The sequence below is a fragment of the Oncorhynchus keta genome, chromosome 37 (genome assembly GCF_023373465.1).
Source record: "Oncorhynchus keta strain PuntledgeMale-10-30-2019 chromosome 37, Oket_V2, whole genome shotgun sequence".
Classification (NCBI taxonomy): domain Eukaryota; kingdom Metazoa; phylum Chordata; class Actinopteri; order Salmoniformes; family Salmonidae; genus Oncorhynchus; species Oncorhynchus keta.
This window is the reverse complement of record NC_068457.1, coordinates 17,199,741-17,217,421: the sequence shown is the minus strand read 5'-3', so window position 1 is coordinate 17,217,421 and position 17,681 is coordinate 17,199,741. Positions and strand designations below refer to the sequence as shown.

The window sequence follows — 17,681 nt, the reverse complement described above, 5'->3', positions numbered from 1 at the left end:
GTTAATATAGCATTTATAGGACTATTTCTCTCTATACCTTTTGTATTTCATATACCTTTGACTATTGGATGTTCTTATAGGCACTTTAGTATTGCCAGTGTAACAGTATAGCTTCCGTCCCTCTCCTCACCCCTACCTGGGCTCGAACCAGGAACACATCGACAACAGCCACCCTCGAAGCAGCATTACCCATCGCTCCACAAAAGCCACAGCCCTTGCAGAGCAAGGGGAATAACTACTCCAAGTCTCAGAACGAGTGACGTTTGAAACGCTATTAGCGCGCACCCCGTTAACTAGCTAGCCATTTCACATCGGTTACACCAGCCATTAGGCTGATAGGCTTGAAGTCATAAACAGCGCTGTGCTTGCGAAGAGCTGCTGGCAAAACGCACGAAAGTGCTGTTTGAATGAATGCTTACGAGCCTGCTGCTGCCTACCATCGCTCAGTCAGACTGCTCTATTAAATATCAAATCATAGAGTTAATTATAACTCACAGAAATATGAGCCTTTGGTCAGTAATATGGTCGATTACGGAAACTATCATTTCGAAAACAAAACGTTTATTATTTCAGTGAAATACGGAACCGTTCCATATTTTATCTAACGGGTGGCATCCATCAGTCTAAATATTGCTGTTACATTGAACAATCTTCAATGGTATGTCATAAATACATAAGATTCTTGCAAATTAGTTCGCAATGAGCCAGGCGGCCCAAACTGTTGCATATACCCCGACTCTGCGTGCAATGATCACAAGAGAAGTGACACAATTTCACCTGGTTAATATTGCTTGCTAACCTGGATTTCTTTTAGCTAAATGTGCAGGTTTAAAAATATATACTTCTGTGTATTGATTTTAAGAAAGGCATTGGTGTTTATGGTTAGGTACAGTCATGCAACGATTGTGCTTTTTTCGCAAATGCGCTTTTGCTAAATCATCCCCCAGCGTTGTATCGATTATATGCAGGACACGCTAGATAAACCTGCAATATCATCAACCATGTGCAGTTAACTAGTGATTATGATTGATTGATTGTTTTTTTACAAGATAGGTTTAATGCTAGCTAGCAACTTACCTTGGCTTCTACTGCATTCGCGTAACAGGCAGGCTCCTCGTGGAGTGCAATGAGTGGCAGGTGGTTAGAGCGTTGGACTAGTTAACCGTAAGGTTGCAAGATTGAATCCCTGAGCTGACAAGGTAAAAATCTGTAGTTCTTCCCCTGAACAAGGCAGTCAACCCACCGTTCCTAGGCCGTCATTGAAAATAAGAATGTGTCTGACTTGTCTAGTTAAATAAAGGTGTAAAAATATATATATATATTTTTTTTTTAATCATAAAAATCGGCGTCCAAAAATACAGATTTCCAATTGTTATGAAAACTTGAAATCAGCCCTAATTAATCGGCCATTCCGATTAATCGGTCGACTTCTAGTCTGCGTAGAGGTGAATCAGAGACTCACCAGCAGTGAGACGGACATCATTGATGAATACAGAAAAGAGAGTCGGCCCGAGAATTGAAACCTGTGGCACCCCGATAGAGACTGCCAGAGGTCCGGATAACAGGCCCTCCGATTTGACACACTGAGCTCTATCAGAGAAGTAGTTGGTGAACCAGGCGAGGCAATCATTTGAGAAACCAAGCCTTGGCCAGGTCAATGAATACGGCTGCACAGTAATGTCTCTTATCGATGGCGGTTATGATATCATTTAGGACCTTGAGCGTGGCTGAGGTGCACCCATGACCAGCTCTGGAACCAGATTGCATAGCGGAGAAGGTACGGTGGGATTCTAAATGGTTGGTAATCTGTTTGTTAACTTGGCTTTCTAAGACCTTGGAAGGCAGGGTAGGATAGATATTGGTCTGTAGCAGAATTATGAAACAATTACTGTATGCAGATATGCAAAAAAATATTTCCATTTATTGATCTGTTTTAAATGTAAGAATATGTTGCAGAATTAAACTTTCATTGGTGCCTATGGAAACAAATAGAAATATAATGAACAATCCAACTTTCACTATCCAACTTACTCCACTGAAATACTTTTTACAGTATGTAATAAACTGTAGTCAAGTGGTCATTACCAGGTTGATGGTCTTAACTATGACCAGTACATAATATAGTGGCCAGAATTATGACCAACTGGTCCTATGGTGGTCAGTAAAATACGTCATACCCTGATCAGTAAAAAAGGTGTAACAAAAAAAACCACATTCAAACAGTCACGTCTGTTTGTCAAAACCAGGTTTTGCCCACTGGGTAGTGATCTGGGTTAGAGAAGGTTTATTGACAGTAGAAGTAGTATCTTTACCTGTGGATAGTCTGACTTCGTCTCCTTGTGTTTAATGAAGCCAGACAGCCAGGACAGCGTGGTGAGTATTTGTGGTTGTATTCCTGATGCTGCATCCCCACTCTTCCCCTTCATTTTCCTCCTCAGTCTGACATATCGGTCTCTCAATTTCTTCCATTTCGTCCTGCAAATCTGTTCTTCTACTCTCAGAGTTTGGGCTATCTCCTTCCAGCTGTTGCTGGTTATTGTGAAGTCTTTATAGTCTTTCAATGAGGTGTTGTACAAATTGTTGTACCTTCTGACCTCTTCAATGAGCTTTTCCTCGAAACTTGCGTCGTCTTGCATCTTGCATGTCTTAGCGTCATCAGTATAATGGGGTTCATCTTCATCTTGGTTCTCCTGCATTGTTTGGGTCAGTCCTTCCTTCTCAAGTTCCGCCATTTTCTCTGATGTGTTATATATCCGAACAGAAAGGGTGTGGGTAAAACCAGAGGCTGCAAACCAACGAAGTCTGGTGTGCTATTCTATAAACAACATTTTTGTCTGCTTCTGCAGGTAGCAATTGAAGCTTTTGGTTAGATTTGATTCAAAGAAAATAAAAATCCCATCATCTCACACGAGCCAAGGCTTGTTGTTGCTACTGCATATCTATTCTACTTTCTACGGTATGCTATTCCTCTCTCCACACCAGACGCAGTGTGGTCAGGTTTAGAAAGAACAAGACAAACACAGCAACATAAACTACCGATTGATAACGACTCTGGCTGACTATTTTCTGCAATCATTGGCACTTTAGAGTTGGCATTTTACATGATCCGATATGCAAATCACATGCACGGCGAAATGTCGTAAAATGCAGGCAGACGTTTCACTTTACTTCTCAATGCCGAGTATGGAAAGTCCAAAGGGCCAATAAGTGGGTCATCACTAGTTACCACAGCCACAAAGTAGAAATGTCTAAACCCTGCCTATTTAAAACATTTATATTTTTCAAATCTGATTTTAAACCCAACCTTAACCGTTTTTTAAAAATGTTTTAAAAAATTAGATCTGATTTTTTTACTCGAGACTTTTGACTTAGTGGCTGTGGTAACTAGTGGCAACCCCAAAAAGTGTGGAGAAAAGACAACTGGGGAGAACGACCCCAGTTGGTAAACCTGGTTGAAAAGACGTATTTTTATGAAGTTTTATTCTGGTCGCAAACTGGTTGAAAAGTACGTTTTTTTTACGACCACCAGTTGGTGATAATAGTGACCTATCTTACCAGCTGGTCATCATTCTGACCACTATATTATGTGCTACATTATGCAGCCTACTGGTCATAGTTAAGACCTCATTATAACCTGGTAATGACCACCTAACTACAGCTGATTATCAGCATTCTTAGAAAAAAGGGTTCCAAAAGGGTTCTTTGGCTGTCCCCATTGAGAGACCCCTTTTTGGTTCCAGGGTGAAGCCTTTTTGGTTCCACATACAACCCTTTTGTGTTAAATATAGAACCTTCTGTGGAACGTGTTCTACCTGGAACCAAAAAGTGTTCTTCAAAGGTTTATCCTATGAGGACAGCCAAATAACCCCTTTAGGTTCAAGAGGACACCTTTTTTTCTAAGAGTGTACTGTAAAAAGTACTGCAGAGGATAAAGTTGGATATTGAAAACATTGTTCATTAAATGTATATTTGTTTCCATAGACACCATAATCTGAAACATATTCTTACATTTAAAATAGATAAAGCAATGGCAAAAACAAATCTACTTCATTTTTTAACCTTTATTTAACTAGGCAAGTCAGTTAAGAACAAATTCTTATTTTCAATGACAGCCTAGGAACAGTGGGTTAACTGCCTGTTCAGGGGCAGAACGACAGATTTGTACCTTGTCAGCTCGGGGGTTTGAACTTGCAACCTTCCGGTTACTAGACCAACGCTCTAACCACTAGGCTACCCTGCCTACTGCATACAGTAATTGTTTCATAATTCACCCACAGACATTACATGCATAGAAATACTGGAATACAATATATTTGTATTTGTTTTATTTGATTAATGATTAATATGAGTGGTGTGATGGGGTAGATCGTCATCAAGGACCTCTGAGCACAGAATGCGATCTGGAGTGTAGTGGTCCTCTTGAAGAATCATGTGATGGGTCAGATCTGCAGTGAAGATAATCATTTTGTGGAATAGACACTGCCTGGAATGCGGTTTTAACCAATCAGCATTTTGGATTAGAACCACCCGTTGTATAAAAAAAAAGGGCATCTAACACCGGATCCGGAAGTTCAATTTCGACGCTAGCTAGAGTAAAGAAAATAGTGCTTCGTCCCATTTTGCTTGGTAAACTAATTTGGCTCCTCAAGCCACCTAATGGATATACACTACACAAGGCGGACTTCCTCTGTGGGCGTAACGCAAGTGTCCGCTGCCCCCCAAAATGACTCCACCCACGAACATGAACGCACACGAACATGCACGCACGTAAACCGTGTAACCACCTATAGAGATGTCTTCAAAAAAGAGCAACTTGCTCATACTTTGCATCCTTTTCCACCACTACGGCAGGGGCATATTTTAGGACTTTCCAGAGGGCCCGCAACACACCATGACAATTACTGTCAGCATGTAAAATACATTTACGATTGGCATAATGTGGGCATGCCGGACACAACAGAACAATAACTCACAGTAAAATATTTAAGTCAGAATCTACTAGTGCTGAGCGATTAACCAACATTTCGTTTTGTTATTAAAAAACTAATTAACCGACGAGGCTTTAATTACTTGAATTGCATTTCGTTTGTTTTGTGTATGTGAGCCTAACGCACTGTTTCTCTAATCATTCAAGTCAGAAATCAAGTCAGGATCCATTTTTTTATTTTATTTTTTATTTTTGTACCTTTATTTAACTAGGCAAGTCAGTTAAGAACAAATTCTTATTTTCAATGATGCCTAGGAACAGTGGGTTAACTGCCTTGTTCAGGGGCAGAATTACATATTTGTACCTTGTCAGCTCAGGGATTTGAACCTTCAACCATTCAGGTACTAGTCCAATACTCTAACCACTAGGCTACCCTGCCACAGAGTTGGGAGGCAGAGTTTTTATTAAAACAATATTCAACCTAGTTTAACTCAAACGTGGTAAATAACTACAATGACCATAATCCATTTTGATATCTGTTTAGAACACATTTCCTTGATGTTCTTCTCCCAAACATGCCACTGCTTTACTTACAAATGTAAAACAAGATTGCAGGAGAACAGGAAATACCACAGCAGTCAAATCTTTTCTTAGTTTCTCAAAATGTACACAAAAAAAACTGTCTTTGTTTTCCAGCTGTATTGTTGTGCAGACTACCTGCACTCTGTCCCAACTGCTGTATGGAAAGTTGACCAATGCACTCCAGCAAGCAGGCTGCCTGCATGCACATATCTATTACTGCTAGCGAGGCACAGACTCCAATCTAAATTACTGCACACATTGTTAATTGCTGAAAAGCTTAATGGGAAAATATATAATAGTAATATTTTCAGGGTAAATTTCAGGTGGAACTAATTATTTGTGGAAATTCTTACACAAGAACACTCAAAGTCAATCTTAAATTAATCATTGTTCATTTGTCAGCGCACTGGAGAGGTTCCAACTAACTCAATGCACCATAGTACACATGTTAATCAGGAGCTCTTTTTGGGCAGTCCCAGCAGTTGTCTTATATATGGCTCTACACAGACAAGTTATATTTGCATGATTTAGCATAATTAATTAATCATTACTGTTTTGTTTCATTCATGTGACCGACCAATACTGGTTCATAACATGTGACAGACTAACACCTCACGAGGCTTCTCTCTAAACTGAGACCTTGAAAATGAGATATATTTTGTTTGTTCTCAAAACAATGTCTGGGTATACTGCCAAATTGCAGTTACTGATAGGAGTCAACCACTTGAAATTGGTTGAACACAGAAATTGGTTTATAGAACAGCACATGAATAGAACACAGAAATTAGTTATAAGAAAAGCACAAACATTAAAATTCCCATTACAATAGGGTTTTGTAAATCTTACACAAGATGACGCAAGTTTGGAGGAAAAGGTAATTGAAGAGGTCAGAAGGAAAAACAATAGGGTTTTGTAAATCCTAATAATCTGTTAACATTTTAGCTAACAGATTATTAAATTGTCAATGATTAGGTAGGTTCCCACTTCCTGCAACCCCACTTCTGCATTATAGATCGAGGAAATCTGAGACACCAGAGTAGTGCCTCTTCTCGTGGTGTTTTCTGTCACCATCTTGGGAGAAGCGTTGCCCACAGACCGAGCATTGGTATGGTTTCTCTCCAGTGTGAACTAGCATGTGTACCTTAAGTTTCTCTTTTCGAAAGAATCTTTTTCCACAGTATCTGCACTGATGATTTCTCTCTCCAGTATGAACCCTCCTCACATGCATCACCATGCCATCTTTGCGAGTAAATGTCTTTCCGCATTCCAAACAAGGATAGGTTGCTCTTTCTCCAGAGGTATGTGTTAGTATGTGTCTTTGGTACGATTTTATGTATGGAAAACTCTTCCCGCACTCAGTGCAGTGATACGGTGTCTCTCCAGTGTGTACTCGCATGTGTATTTTGATGTTGCGATACTCCTTCCCACATATTGTGCAGAGAAATGTTTCTATTTTTCTCAAATGTGTTCTCCTGTGTCTTTCAAAAAGTCCCCTGTACAAGAACTGCTTGTCACAGTCAGGACAGTGGAGGATCTCTCTGTGTACTAAAAAGTGTGCTTTCCAGTCAACCAGGTCTGAAAACCTCTCCTCACACTTTGAACAGCTGTAACTTTTCTTGTGTGTTAGCTGATGTTTTTCAAGCTGTTCCAATAGGACAAAGCTTTTCACACAGTCAGAGCAGCGGAAATTACGTTCCTCCTTCATGTGTGTTTTTTGGTGTAATTTAAGATTATCTAATCGAGCAAAACTTTTGTCACAGTCAGGGCAGTCGTAAGGCTTCTCTCCTGTATGTGTTCTCTGATGTCTTATAAGACGATTCTCTTGTTTGAAGCTCTTACCACAGTCGGAGCAGATGTAGGGCTTCTCTACAGTACTGAAACTCTCGGTCCAGTTATCAGAAGTACCTTCAGGATCCTCTTCATTCTCCTGTGATGTTTGGGGTTGTTGTCCTTTTTCTACATGTTGATTCTTTCTAACAGAACTTTTGCAAGGCGAGTCTTTGCCTGGCTGTGACTGGACCATTTCCCCCCCTGGTGCACTAGCTCGAATTTGACTCTTCTGCCTGCCTCTGCTGGCTGTTCTCTGCGGTGTGTTCACACGGTCTACATTCAGTCCAGCCTGTTCGAGCCGTGTGACATGTTCCTCTTTCATATGTCTTTTTGCGTGTAATTTAAGCTTATCCAATTGAGCAAAACTTTTGTCACAAACAGGGCAGTGGTGATGCTTCTCTCCAGTATGTGATCTCTGGTGTCTTATAAGATCCCTCACTTTTCTAAAGTTCTTACCGCAGTCAAAGCAATAGTGTGGCTTCTCTCCTCCAGGACTGAAACCCTCAATCCAATCATCAGAGTCATCAGTATCTAGGGGCTCCTCTTCCTTCTCCTGTACTGTTTTGCTATGTGATGGTGTTCTCTTTCCGGGAGCTCTAGCTCGTATTTTACTCCGAACTACAAAATGTCCATCTTGCTGCTCATTATTAGAACTGTGGAAGTGGTCCCGCTCGATCAGGTTGTCATCTTGCAGGTCTTCTGAGGTGTCCATCTCCTCTACCTGGAAATACATTTAAAATAGCATAATTACTAGTGGGCCTACCGTCTCTGTTTTCTAAAACATTTGTTTTGTAATAATATAAGTCTACTTTTCGATACGTTTTAGTCCAAATTAGAATAGATAGCATTCAATAATTAGCTAAACAAATTACTTACATGTGTACAGTAGTAGCTCGGTCTAATCGTTTTAAATACCTAACAGTATCAACATGATAATGATGATTTGTTTGTCATTAGGCCTATAGATCACCATAGGCTAGTGATATAGGCAAGAAAAGGTTAATTGAAAGTAATAGTCTTTACCTTCGTCTCCTTGTGTTTAATGAAGCCAGACAGCCAGGACAGCGTGGTGAGTATTTGTGGTTGTATTTCTGACGCTGCATCCCCACTCTTCCCCTTCATTTTTCTCCTCAGTCGAACATATCGGTCTCTCAAGTTCTTCCATTTCGTCCTGCAAATCTGTTCTTCTACTCTCAGAGTTTTGGCTATCTCCTTCCAGCTGTTGTTGGTCATGGTAAAGTCTTTATAGTCTTTCAATGAGGTGTTGTACAAATTGTTGTACCTTCTGACCTCTTCAATTACCCTTTCCTCCAAACTTGCGTCGTCTTGCGTCTTGCTTGGCTTAGCGTCATCAGTATATTGAGGCTCCTCGTCATCTTGGTTTTCCTGCATTGTTTGGGGCAGTCCTTCGTCCTTCTCAAAGTCCGCCATTTTCCCTGATGTGCGTTTTGTATCTGATCAGAGGGGGTGTGGGTAAAACCACAAGCTGAAAACTAAGTCTGCTGTGCTATTCTATACACAACCGCTGTCTATTTTTTCTTGTAACAATTTAAGCTTTTGGTTAGATTTGATTCGTAGTGAAACAAAAATAAAAAGCCCATCATTTCACACGATCCTTGTTGTTGCTACTGCATATCTATCCCACTGGCTGGTTAGGTAGTCCTCTCTCCACACCAGACGCAGCGTGATGAGGTTTCGAAAGAACAAGACACACATACAGAAAGCTAAACTACCGATTGAAAACGAATCGAGAAGACAAGATCGGATATACAAATCACATGCATGTTGAAACGTCAAACTGCCACTTCTTCTGGATTGTGTTGGTGTATCGCATCCAATTTAAGATGCATACACCGCCGCCTACTGTACTGGAGTTTGAGGCCATTCACGGCCTACCTACATTAAATTATTTGTGATATGGTCCTATACAATTTGGGGAGAGTAAAAAATATGTTTGTTGTTGTTGTATTACCCTACCAACGGCCTGGGAGGACAGAACATGACCACTCAACACCCCCTGCAACTGTTCTGCAGTAAAACCTCGCAATCCCAAGTATGTATCTGCCGCTGCCACCACAACCTCTCTTTTCTGGGACTTTAGATACATTTTTGTAGTACAATTGACAACCATAGCTACTGTATGAATGCCAATAAACCTACCTTACTGAAGCACATATTATTTCAATCACTCTCTATTAGTCTCTGCCCACTCACAGGAATCCTCTCAGGATCCCCATTATAGTGAATGGGGAAATGTTCAATATTCGTGCACATTAAAAAAATAAAAAATAAAATATAAACTTGGTACCAACAATCGCTTCTATTACACAAGATGCAACGTTATGTCCTTGAACCGATTGTTTTAATATCGCACACAGAATAAGTTATAAAGATAATTTAGTTGCTCCACCAGTTTGCAGTATCCCGTCGGCCATCATCTTGAAATACTGGTCCGAATACCTTACTTGCGTTTTAAATAGTAAGCATTTTGAGTATGCGAAAAGATTACGTTTTATAGTATGTTAAATTTCGAAACTTCATCGCATACCCAATACCATAATTAGTTAGTCTAATTTCAATGTGAACATCTACCCCAACCGAGTATGTTCTTCAAATGATGTATTTATATTATTGCCTGTGCTGCTGTGGACACTTAAGGTAAGGAAACATAGTGCAGGGGTGTCGTGGTGCCTGAGCGCGGAGGAGCGGGGCTATAAAATGACAAACAAAAGAAATATGCTTGACCACTTTCGCCAATCAGAATGTTGAAAAAATGTAATTCAACTTGTGTCTGCCTTGATGTTTATAAAACTCCATGGGCCCACTCTCGACTCTTCCGCAGTGGAACCCAGAACGATATGTGAACACTTGGTTATGCCGAGGACAGCCAAACCTGAGTGGCCACAGCAAGGAGTTTGACCCACTTGAAAAGTTCAGATAGCCAATGTAGGCTATAATACCCTAGCAGGGCTATCAGTTGAAACGCAGGGCCCGTTCAAGCTTGATATGTCAGGGTGGTCAATTAGAAATGTGAATTGGGAGAAGTTGGAGGTAATAATGCATTTAGCTCCTGGACGTTGTAAAACCATGAGCCGTACCTGCCGCTTGTCTCCAGATTATTAATCCACTGAGAAGAGAAATTAGATTATCATCAACATTAACAATGCAAAACAAGAGTTGGGTTATATACGGGTTTTAACGGCTTGATTGTATACTGAACAAAAATATTAACGCAACATGCAACAATTTCAAAGATTTTACTGAGTTACAGTTATATAAGGAAATCAGTCAATTGATTAGGCCCTAATCTATGGATTTCACATGACTGTTGGTTACAGATACCTTTTTAAAAAAGTAGGGACGTGGATCAGAAAACTAGTCCGTATCTGGTGTGACCAGTGGCGACCCTGTTTTGTGCCCCACATTTTTGCAAAAAAAATATATATATTTTTGGGGGGGTGGGGGGGTTGCCTGTTTTTGCATTTTATTTTGACATTAATATGTGTCACATATCAGTTTGCAAACAATGTGAAAAAATGTATAATTTAGTTAATAAAGCCTTGTACAAACATGGTCTCTTTTTTGTTTTCTTGAGTAAGGCAGCTCCAAAGTGCAGGTGTTTCAGGCTAGCTCAGTGTTTTCTGTGGTGGTGGGGCAAGCTAGCAGAAAATACAGAGCGTTGCGCTGTGATTGTCTTAGTGTTCTGTCACTCATGGATACACTGCGTCACCGCCAAGTCTAAGGGGAGAGCTCAAAAATTCAAGCCCCTTGGGTGCTGCCATAGAGTTACATTAGAAGTGCCCATCCAAGGAGCCTCAAGGTCACTGGCCACAGATAAAATGACGTAAAGTCACGTTATATCTACAGTAGCTTTGATTGGACTGATTGGACAAAATCTTAGCTAGCAGTCATCATCATAAATCAAGTTGACAATCTACTGGCAAATCCTTTTTAATCCTTGTCATATGAAGATAAATAATATAGAGAAATTATAGATAAAACGTATCGGTGCTCATCGGCCATTGGACAAGATTAAGGGTCTCTTTTCCTAGTTTAAAATTATAAACATTCAATATTGGCCATGCTGTCAATTAAGCAGGATTTGTGCCACGCTTAAAACAACTGCAAAATCTGACTTTAGTGAGTTGAAGACAACTGGGAAATCAGAGAAAACGAGCTACGACTGGGTAAAAACTCTCATCCAACTTGGAATTGTAAATCTGGAATTCGGACCTCTTTCTAGAGCTACAACCTGAAGATCACTGACGTCATTATGATTCAACCTTTTTTCTTTCTTTTGGGTTTACAGTTGTCTTGAAAGCACCATGAATCCAGAGAATAGCAGACTTTGATGACAAAGTTTGATGACAACATTCTCCCACGATGGACAGCTGCACCACCTTCCTGTCCAAGTGAGCACAGCACAACAAGGTGAGCCCAAAAATGTATTGTATGCTGCTGCATAAATTATGTAATATGCCAGGGAGATATGTGTACTGTAGATTAGAAAGTAATACTACGTTTATTTTGTGTAGTAAGCTGTTAGTGGCCCATGTGCCTCACCCTAATAATTTGGTCTATTTTCACCTCTTAAATTCACCTACTGTTCTGACTTGGTGGTGCACATGTAACCTATAACCTGTTTTTGAGAAATGTAATCATTGAATATTGTAAGAGCTTTCATTGTCTGCTTATATAGCCCCTTTATTTATCCTACAGTTCTGACTTGGTATACACTGTAAGAATGGCCCATGATCTGAATTCTGTTGCTGTACATTTCAAAAGTGCCGAACAAATAGTTATAGTGACCAAATCCGTCCTAGCTTTCTCATTAATGTCTTAATCGAAATTACGGATTGCCTCTTATCCGCTTGTCATCCCCTTATGCCATAGTTTGTACATCTCAATTGTCAGTAGAAACCACATTTGTTCAAGCAAGTCAGCCATATCACCTATGTTTTTATAAAGGCAGTCAATTAGGCTGAATGAACTGTTTCTCTGCCAGACAAGGATTTGCTGATAGCCAGGTGCAGCAGTGGTAAGGTGTTGGGACTGGTGTTGGGACTCTGCTGTAGGGCAGCTTTATGTAGGGCAGCTTTATGTTGGGACAGCTTTATGTAGGCTCTAACAGTTTGTGGGCACCGTTTGTCACCGTTATAGTGCAATTCATATATTGTTTAGTGTTGTGTAGTGTCGTGGCTTTGCTGGCAGGCATCTCACATTTTTTGTTTTGTTTGCCCCACCAAGATTTACATGCTAAAATCGCCACTGGGTGTGACACATCTCCTTCGCATAAAGTTGATCAGGCTGTTGATTGTGGCCTGTGGAATGTTGTCCCACTCCTCTTCAATGGCTGTGCGAAGTTGCTGGATGTGGTCGGGAACTGGAACATGCTGTCATGCATGTCGATCCAGAGTATCCCATGGGGCCGTGCATTATCATGCTGAAACATGAGGTGATGGTGGCGGATGAATGGCACGTCAATGGGCCTCAGGATCTTGGCACGGTATCTCTGTGCATTCAAATTGACATCGATAAAATGTAATTGTGTTTGTTGTTCGAGCCTTATGCCTGCTCATACCATAACCCTACCGCCACCATGGGGCACTCTGTTCACAAAGTTGACCTCAGCAAATCGCCCGCCCACATGACGCCATCTGCCCGGTAAAGTTGAAACTGAGATTTATCCGTAAAGAGCACACTTCTCCAGTGTGCCAGTGGTCATCGAAGGTGATCATTTTCCCACTGAAGTCAATTACAACCCCGAACTGCAGTCAGGTCATATATTTATACCCTCCTTTTAGAAGGTGTCCACTCCTTGCACCTCTAGACAGCCAATACATCTCTGTTGCTATGCAGGAACTTAAGTGGTGAATGTTCTTTCTCACTTCATCTGACCTGACCTCAGCCTGAATTCCTCACTCCTCCCTAATTCACTGCTGCCTTATCAGTGACTGAAACCAGGTGGTTAGCCCTTTCCTCTCTCCCAAGGATCCATGAGATTCAACAATAACATGTTCTAACCGAATGTAAGGTCCCTTCCTCACTGAGTAACATCCCATACACCTAGTTGTTATCCCTCCATTGACCCCAACATAAACATTCATTATACAATACTACAGTACAATATTATTAGCCGCGGCCCGCTAGCTGTCTAGAGCATATCGGACTGTTAGCTGATGAGGCCCATCAGCCAATTTCTTGGGCTACAATACCTATTTTGCCAATTGGCCTGGACCCTTTTACTGCCTACAGTGAGCCCTGCCGATCCAACACGACTGGTCTGCCGACGTAACCGTCCGAGGGGGCTGCAACAGACTTCTTCCATCGCGACGCCCCCCTAAGGCCCTTCTGCTAACCCCGGCCCGTCTGATTCGCTGTGTCTCCAGCTCACCTAGCTACCCACGGGTCCCTATGATCACTCGGCTACGCATGCCTCTCCCTAAAGTCAATATGTCTTGTCCACTTCTGTTTTGGTTAGTGATAGTCTTATTTCACTCCTCCAGCCCTGCTCAATATGCCTCAGCTAGCCATTTTGTTTCACCTCCCACACATGCGGTGACCTCACATGGTCTAAATGATAAAAAACCTGTCTCATCGTCACACAATGCCTAGGTTCACCTCCACTGTATTCACATCCTACCATACCCTTGTCTGTACAGTACATTATGCCTTGAATCTATTCTTCCTCACCCAGAAACCTGCTCCTTTTACTCTCTGTTCCGAACGCACTAGGTGACCAGTTCTTATAGCCTTTAGCAGTACCCTTATCCTACTCCTCCTCTGTTCCTCTGGTGATGTAGAGGTTAATCCAGGCCCTGCAGCACATAGCTCCACTCCCATTCCCCAGGCGTTCTCATTTGTTGACTTCTGTAACCGTAAAAGCCTTGGTTTCATGCATGTTAACATTAGAAGTTCTGTCTTAATATCCAGGTCTATGCCCAAACAATTCGAGCCTCTACTTCTAAAAATCCACCTTTCCAGAAACAAGTCTCTCACCGTTGCCGCATGTTATAGACCACCTTCAGCTGTGCCCTGGACACCATAAGTGAATTGATTGCCTCCCATCTATCTTCAGAGCTTGTACTGTTAGGTGACCCTTACTGGGACATGCTTAACACCCGGACGTCCTACAATCTAAGCTAGATGCCCTCAATCTCACACAAATCATCAAGGAACCCACCAGGTACAACCCTAAATCTGTAAACAAGGCCACCCTCATAGACGTTATCCTGACCAACTGGCCCTCCAAATACACCTCCCCTGTCTTCAATGTGGATCTCAGCGATCACTGCCTGTATCCGCTACGGGTCCGCAGTCAAACGACCACCCCTCATCACTGTCAAACGCTCCCTAAAACACTTCTGCGAGCAGGCCTTTCTAATCGACCTGGCCCGGGTTACCTGGAAGGATATTGACCTCATCCCGTCAGTTGAGGATGCCTGGTCCTTCTTTAAAAGTAACTTCCTCACCATCTTAGATAAGCATGCTCCGTTCAAAAAATGCAGAACTAAGAACAGATATAGCCCTTGGTTCACTCCAGACCTGACTGCCCTCGACCAACACAAATAATCCTGTGGCGGACTGCAATAGCATCGAATAGTCCCCGCGATATGAAACTGTTCAGGGAAGTCAGGAACCAATACACGCAGTCAGTCAGGAACGCAAAGGCCAGCTTTTTCAAGCAGAAATTTGCATCCTGTAGCTCTAACTCCAAAAAGTTCTGGGACACTAAAGTCCATGGAGAACAAGAGCACCTCCTCCCAGCTGCCCACTGCACTGATGCTAGGTAACACGGTCACCACCGATAAATCCATGATAATCAAAAACTTCAACAAGCATTTCTCAATGGCTGGCCATGCCTTCCTCCTGGCTACTCCAACCTCGGCCACAGCTACTCGCCCAAGCCTCCCCCGCTTCTCATTTACCCAAATCCAGATAGCAGATGTTCTGAAAGAGCTGCAAAACCTGGACCCGTACAAATCAGCTGGGCTTGACAATCTGTACCCTCTATTTCTGAAACTATCCGCCGCCATTGTCGCAACCCCTATTACCAGCCTGTTCAACCTCTCTTTCATATCGACTGAGATCCCCAAGGATTGGAAAGCTGCCACAGTCATCCCCCTCTTCAAAGGGGGAGACACCCTGGACCCAAACTGTTACAGACTTATATCAATCCTGGCCTGCCTATCTAAGGTCTTCGAAAGCCAAGTCAACAAACAGATCACTAACCATCTCGAATCCCACCGTACCTTCTCCGCTGTGCAATCAGGTTTCCGAGCCAGTCACGGGTGCACCTCACCCGCACTCAAGGTACTAAAAGATATCACTGCCATCGATAAAAGACAGTACTGTGCAGCCGTCTTCATCGACCTGGCCAAGGCGTTCGACTCTGTCAATCACCGTATTCTTATCGGCAGACTCAATAGCCTCGTTTTTTCTAATGACTGCCTCGCCTGGTTCACCAACTACTTTGCAGACAGAGTTCAGTGTGTCAAATCTGAGGGCATGTTGTCCGGTCCTCTGGCAGTCTATGGGGGTGCCACAGGGTTCAATTCTCGGGACGACTCTTTTCTCTGTATATATCAATTGATGTTGCTCTTGCTGCAGGCGATTCCCTGATCCACCTTTACGCAAACGACACCATTCTGTATACTTCTGGCCCTTCCTTGGACACTGTGCTATCTAACCTCCAAACGAGCTTCAATGCCATACAACACTCCTTCCGTGGCCTCCAACTGCTCTTAAACGCTAGTAAAACCAAATGCATGCTTTTCAACCGTTCGCTGCCTGCACCCGCACGCCCGACTAGCATCACCACCCTGGATGGTTCCGACCTAGAATATGTGGACAACTATACATACCTAGGTGTCTGGCTAGACTGTAAACTCTCCTTCCAGACTCATATCAAACATCTCCAATCTAAAATCAAATCTAGAGTCGGCTTTCTATTCTGCAACAAAGCCTCCTTCACTCACGCCGCCAAACTTACCCTAGTAAAACTGACTATCCTACCGATCCTCGACTTCGGCGATGTCATCTACAAAATAGCTTCCAATACTCTACTCAGCAAACTGGATGCAGTTTCTCACAGTGCCATCCGTTTTGTTACTAAAGCCCCATATACTACCCACCGCTGCGACCTGTATGCTCTAGTCGGCTGGCCCTCGCTACATATTCATCGCCACCCCCACTGGCTCCAGGTCATCTACAAGTCCATGCTAGGTAAAGCTCCTCCTTATCTCAGTTCACTGGTCACGATGGTCGCAGTTGTAAATGAGAACTTGTTCTCAACTAGCCTACCTGGATAAATAAAGGTGAAATAAAAAAAAATATATATTTTTTTTAAATCATAAAAATAGTCATATATATATAAGTATTTTCCACCAGATTTTGCCCACTGGGTAGTGATCTAGGCTAGAGAAGGTTTATTTACAGTAGAAGTGATCTTTACCTTTGGACAGTTAGACTCTTGTATTTTATGAAGCCAGACAGCCAGGACAGTGTGGTGAGTATTTGTATTTCTAATACATCCCCACCCTTCCCCTTCATTTTCTTTCTCAGTCTAACGTATCTCTCAAATTGTTCTATTTCATCCAGCAAATGTGTTAGCCCAAACTCTTAAGAGTAGAATCTCCTTTCATCTATTGTTGGTCATGGTGAAGTCTTTGTAGTCTTTCAATGAGGTGTTGTACACATTTGTGAACCTTCATTTAGCTTTTCTTCTAAACTTGCAACATCTTGCATCCTGCTTGGCTTAGGATTCATCTATATCTTCTTTGAGCTCCTCTTCACCTTGGTTCTCCTGCATTTTTGGGGGCAGTCCTTCCCCCTCAAATTCTGCCATTTTCTCTGTGTGTTTTGTATCCCAACAGAAGGAGTGCGGGTAAAACCAGAGCCTGCAAACCAAAAGAAGTCTGCAGTGCTCTTCTATACACAAAAGTTTGTCAGCTTTTGCTGGGAGCAATTAAAAGCTTTTTGTTAGATTTGATGGAAGTGAAAGAACATTTTTAAAAAGCCCATGCCTGTGACTTTCCCCACAGTCCGGTTAGTGTGATTTCTCTTGGCTTCCTGGTTACCACCAATCAGAGTGCCCGAATGCACATTTGGACTCTGACCCCTCCCACTCCAGGACAGAGTGGCCAAAGATGTTTATAACTAAACCAAGATAGATGACAGTCCGTCGTTTCAAACAGAACAAATTAGTCATATTGGGCAGAACAGGCATGGAGATGGGCAAAACCAAGCACAATCCTATTTGCGCGTTCTAGCATTCATGTGCATATTTCTGTTAGGGAACGTCTACTCGGAAGTGTGCGTGTGCAATAACTCAATTTGCCTT

The 17,681-nt window shown here is 42.1% G+C and overlaps 2 protein-coding genes across 3 annotated transcripts in view; both read right to left on the bottom strand.

Annotated features, from left to right (window-relative positions):
* LOC118375674 (zinc finger protein 585A-like) overlaps window positions 1–17,681 on the bottom strand; it is a 45,820-nt gene that overhangs the window by 12,952 nt on the left and 15,187 nt on the right. The window contains exons 1-2 of one of the 2 annotated variants that reach the window (XM_035762263.2): window positions 2,313–3,160; window positions 1,775–1,976 (exon numbers count right to left, since the gene is read on the bottom strand). In XM_035762263.2, coding sequence (XP_035618156.1) covers window positions 1,959–1,976; window positions 2,313–2,732 — 438 coding nt within the window. In that variant the 5' untranslated portion in view covers window positions 2,733–3,160 and the 3' untranslated portion in view covers window positions 1,775–1,958. Of the gene's footprint in view, window positions 1–1,774; window positions 1,977–2,312 lie in introns of those variants that run through there. The other variant, XM_035762261.2, reaches the window with a different exon arrangement.
* Window positions 5,153–9,276, bottom strand: LOC118375688 (zinc finger protein 791-like). Its single transcript, XM_035762282.2, has 2 exons — window positions 8,363–9,276; window positions 5,153–8,060 (listed from the first exon to the last, which is right to left on the bottom strand). The coding sequence occupies exons 1-2, from the start codon at window positions 8,768–8,770 to the stop codon at window positions 6,516–6,518; spliced, it is 1,953 nt and encodes a 650-aa protein (XP_035618175.1). The 5' UTR covers window positions 8,771–9,276; the 3' UTR covers window positions 5,153–6,515.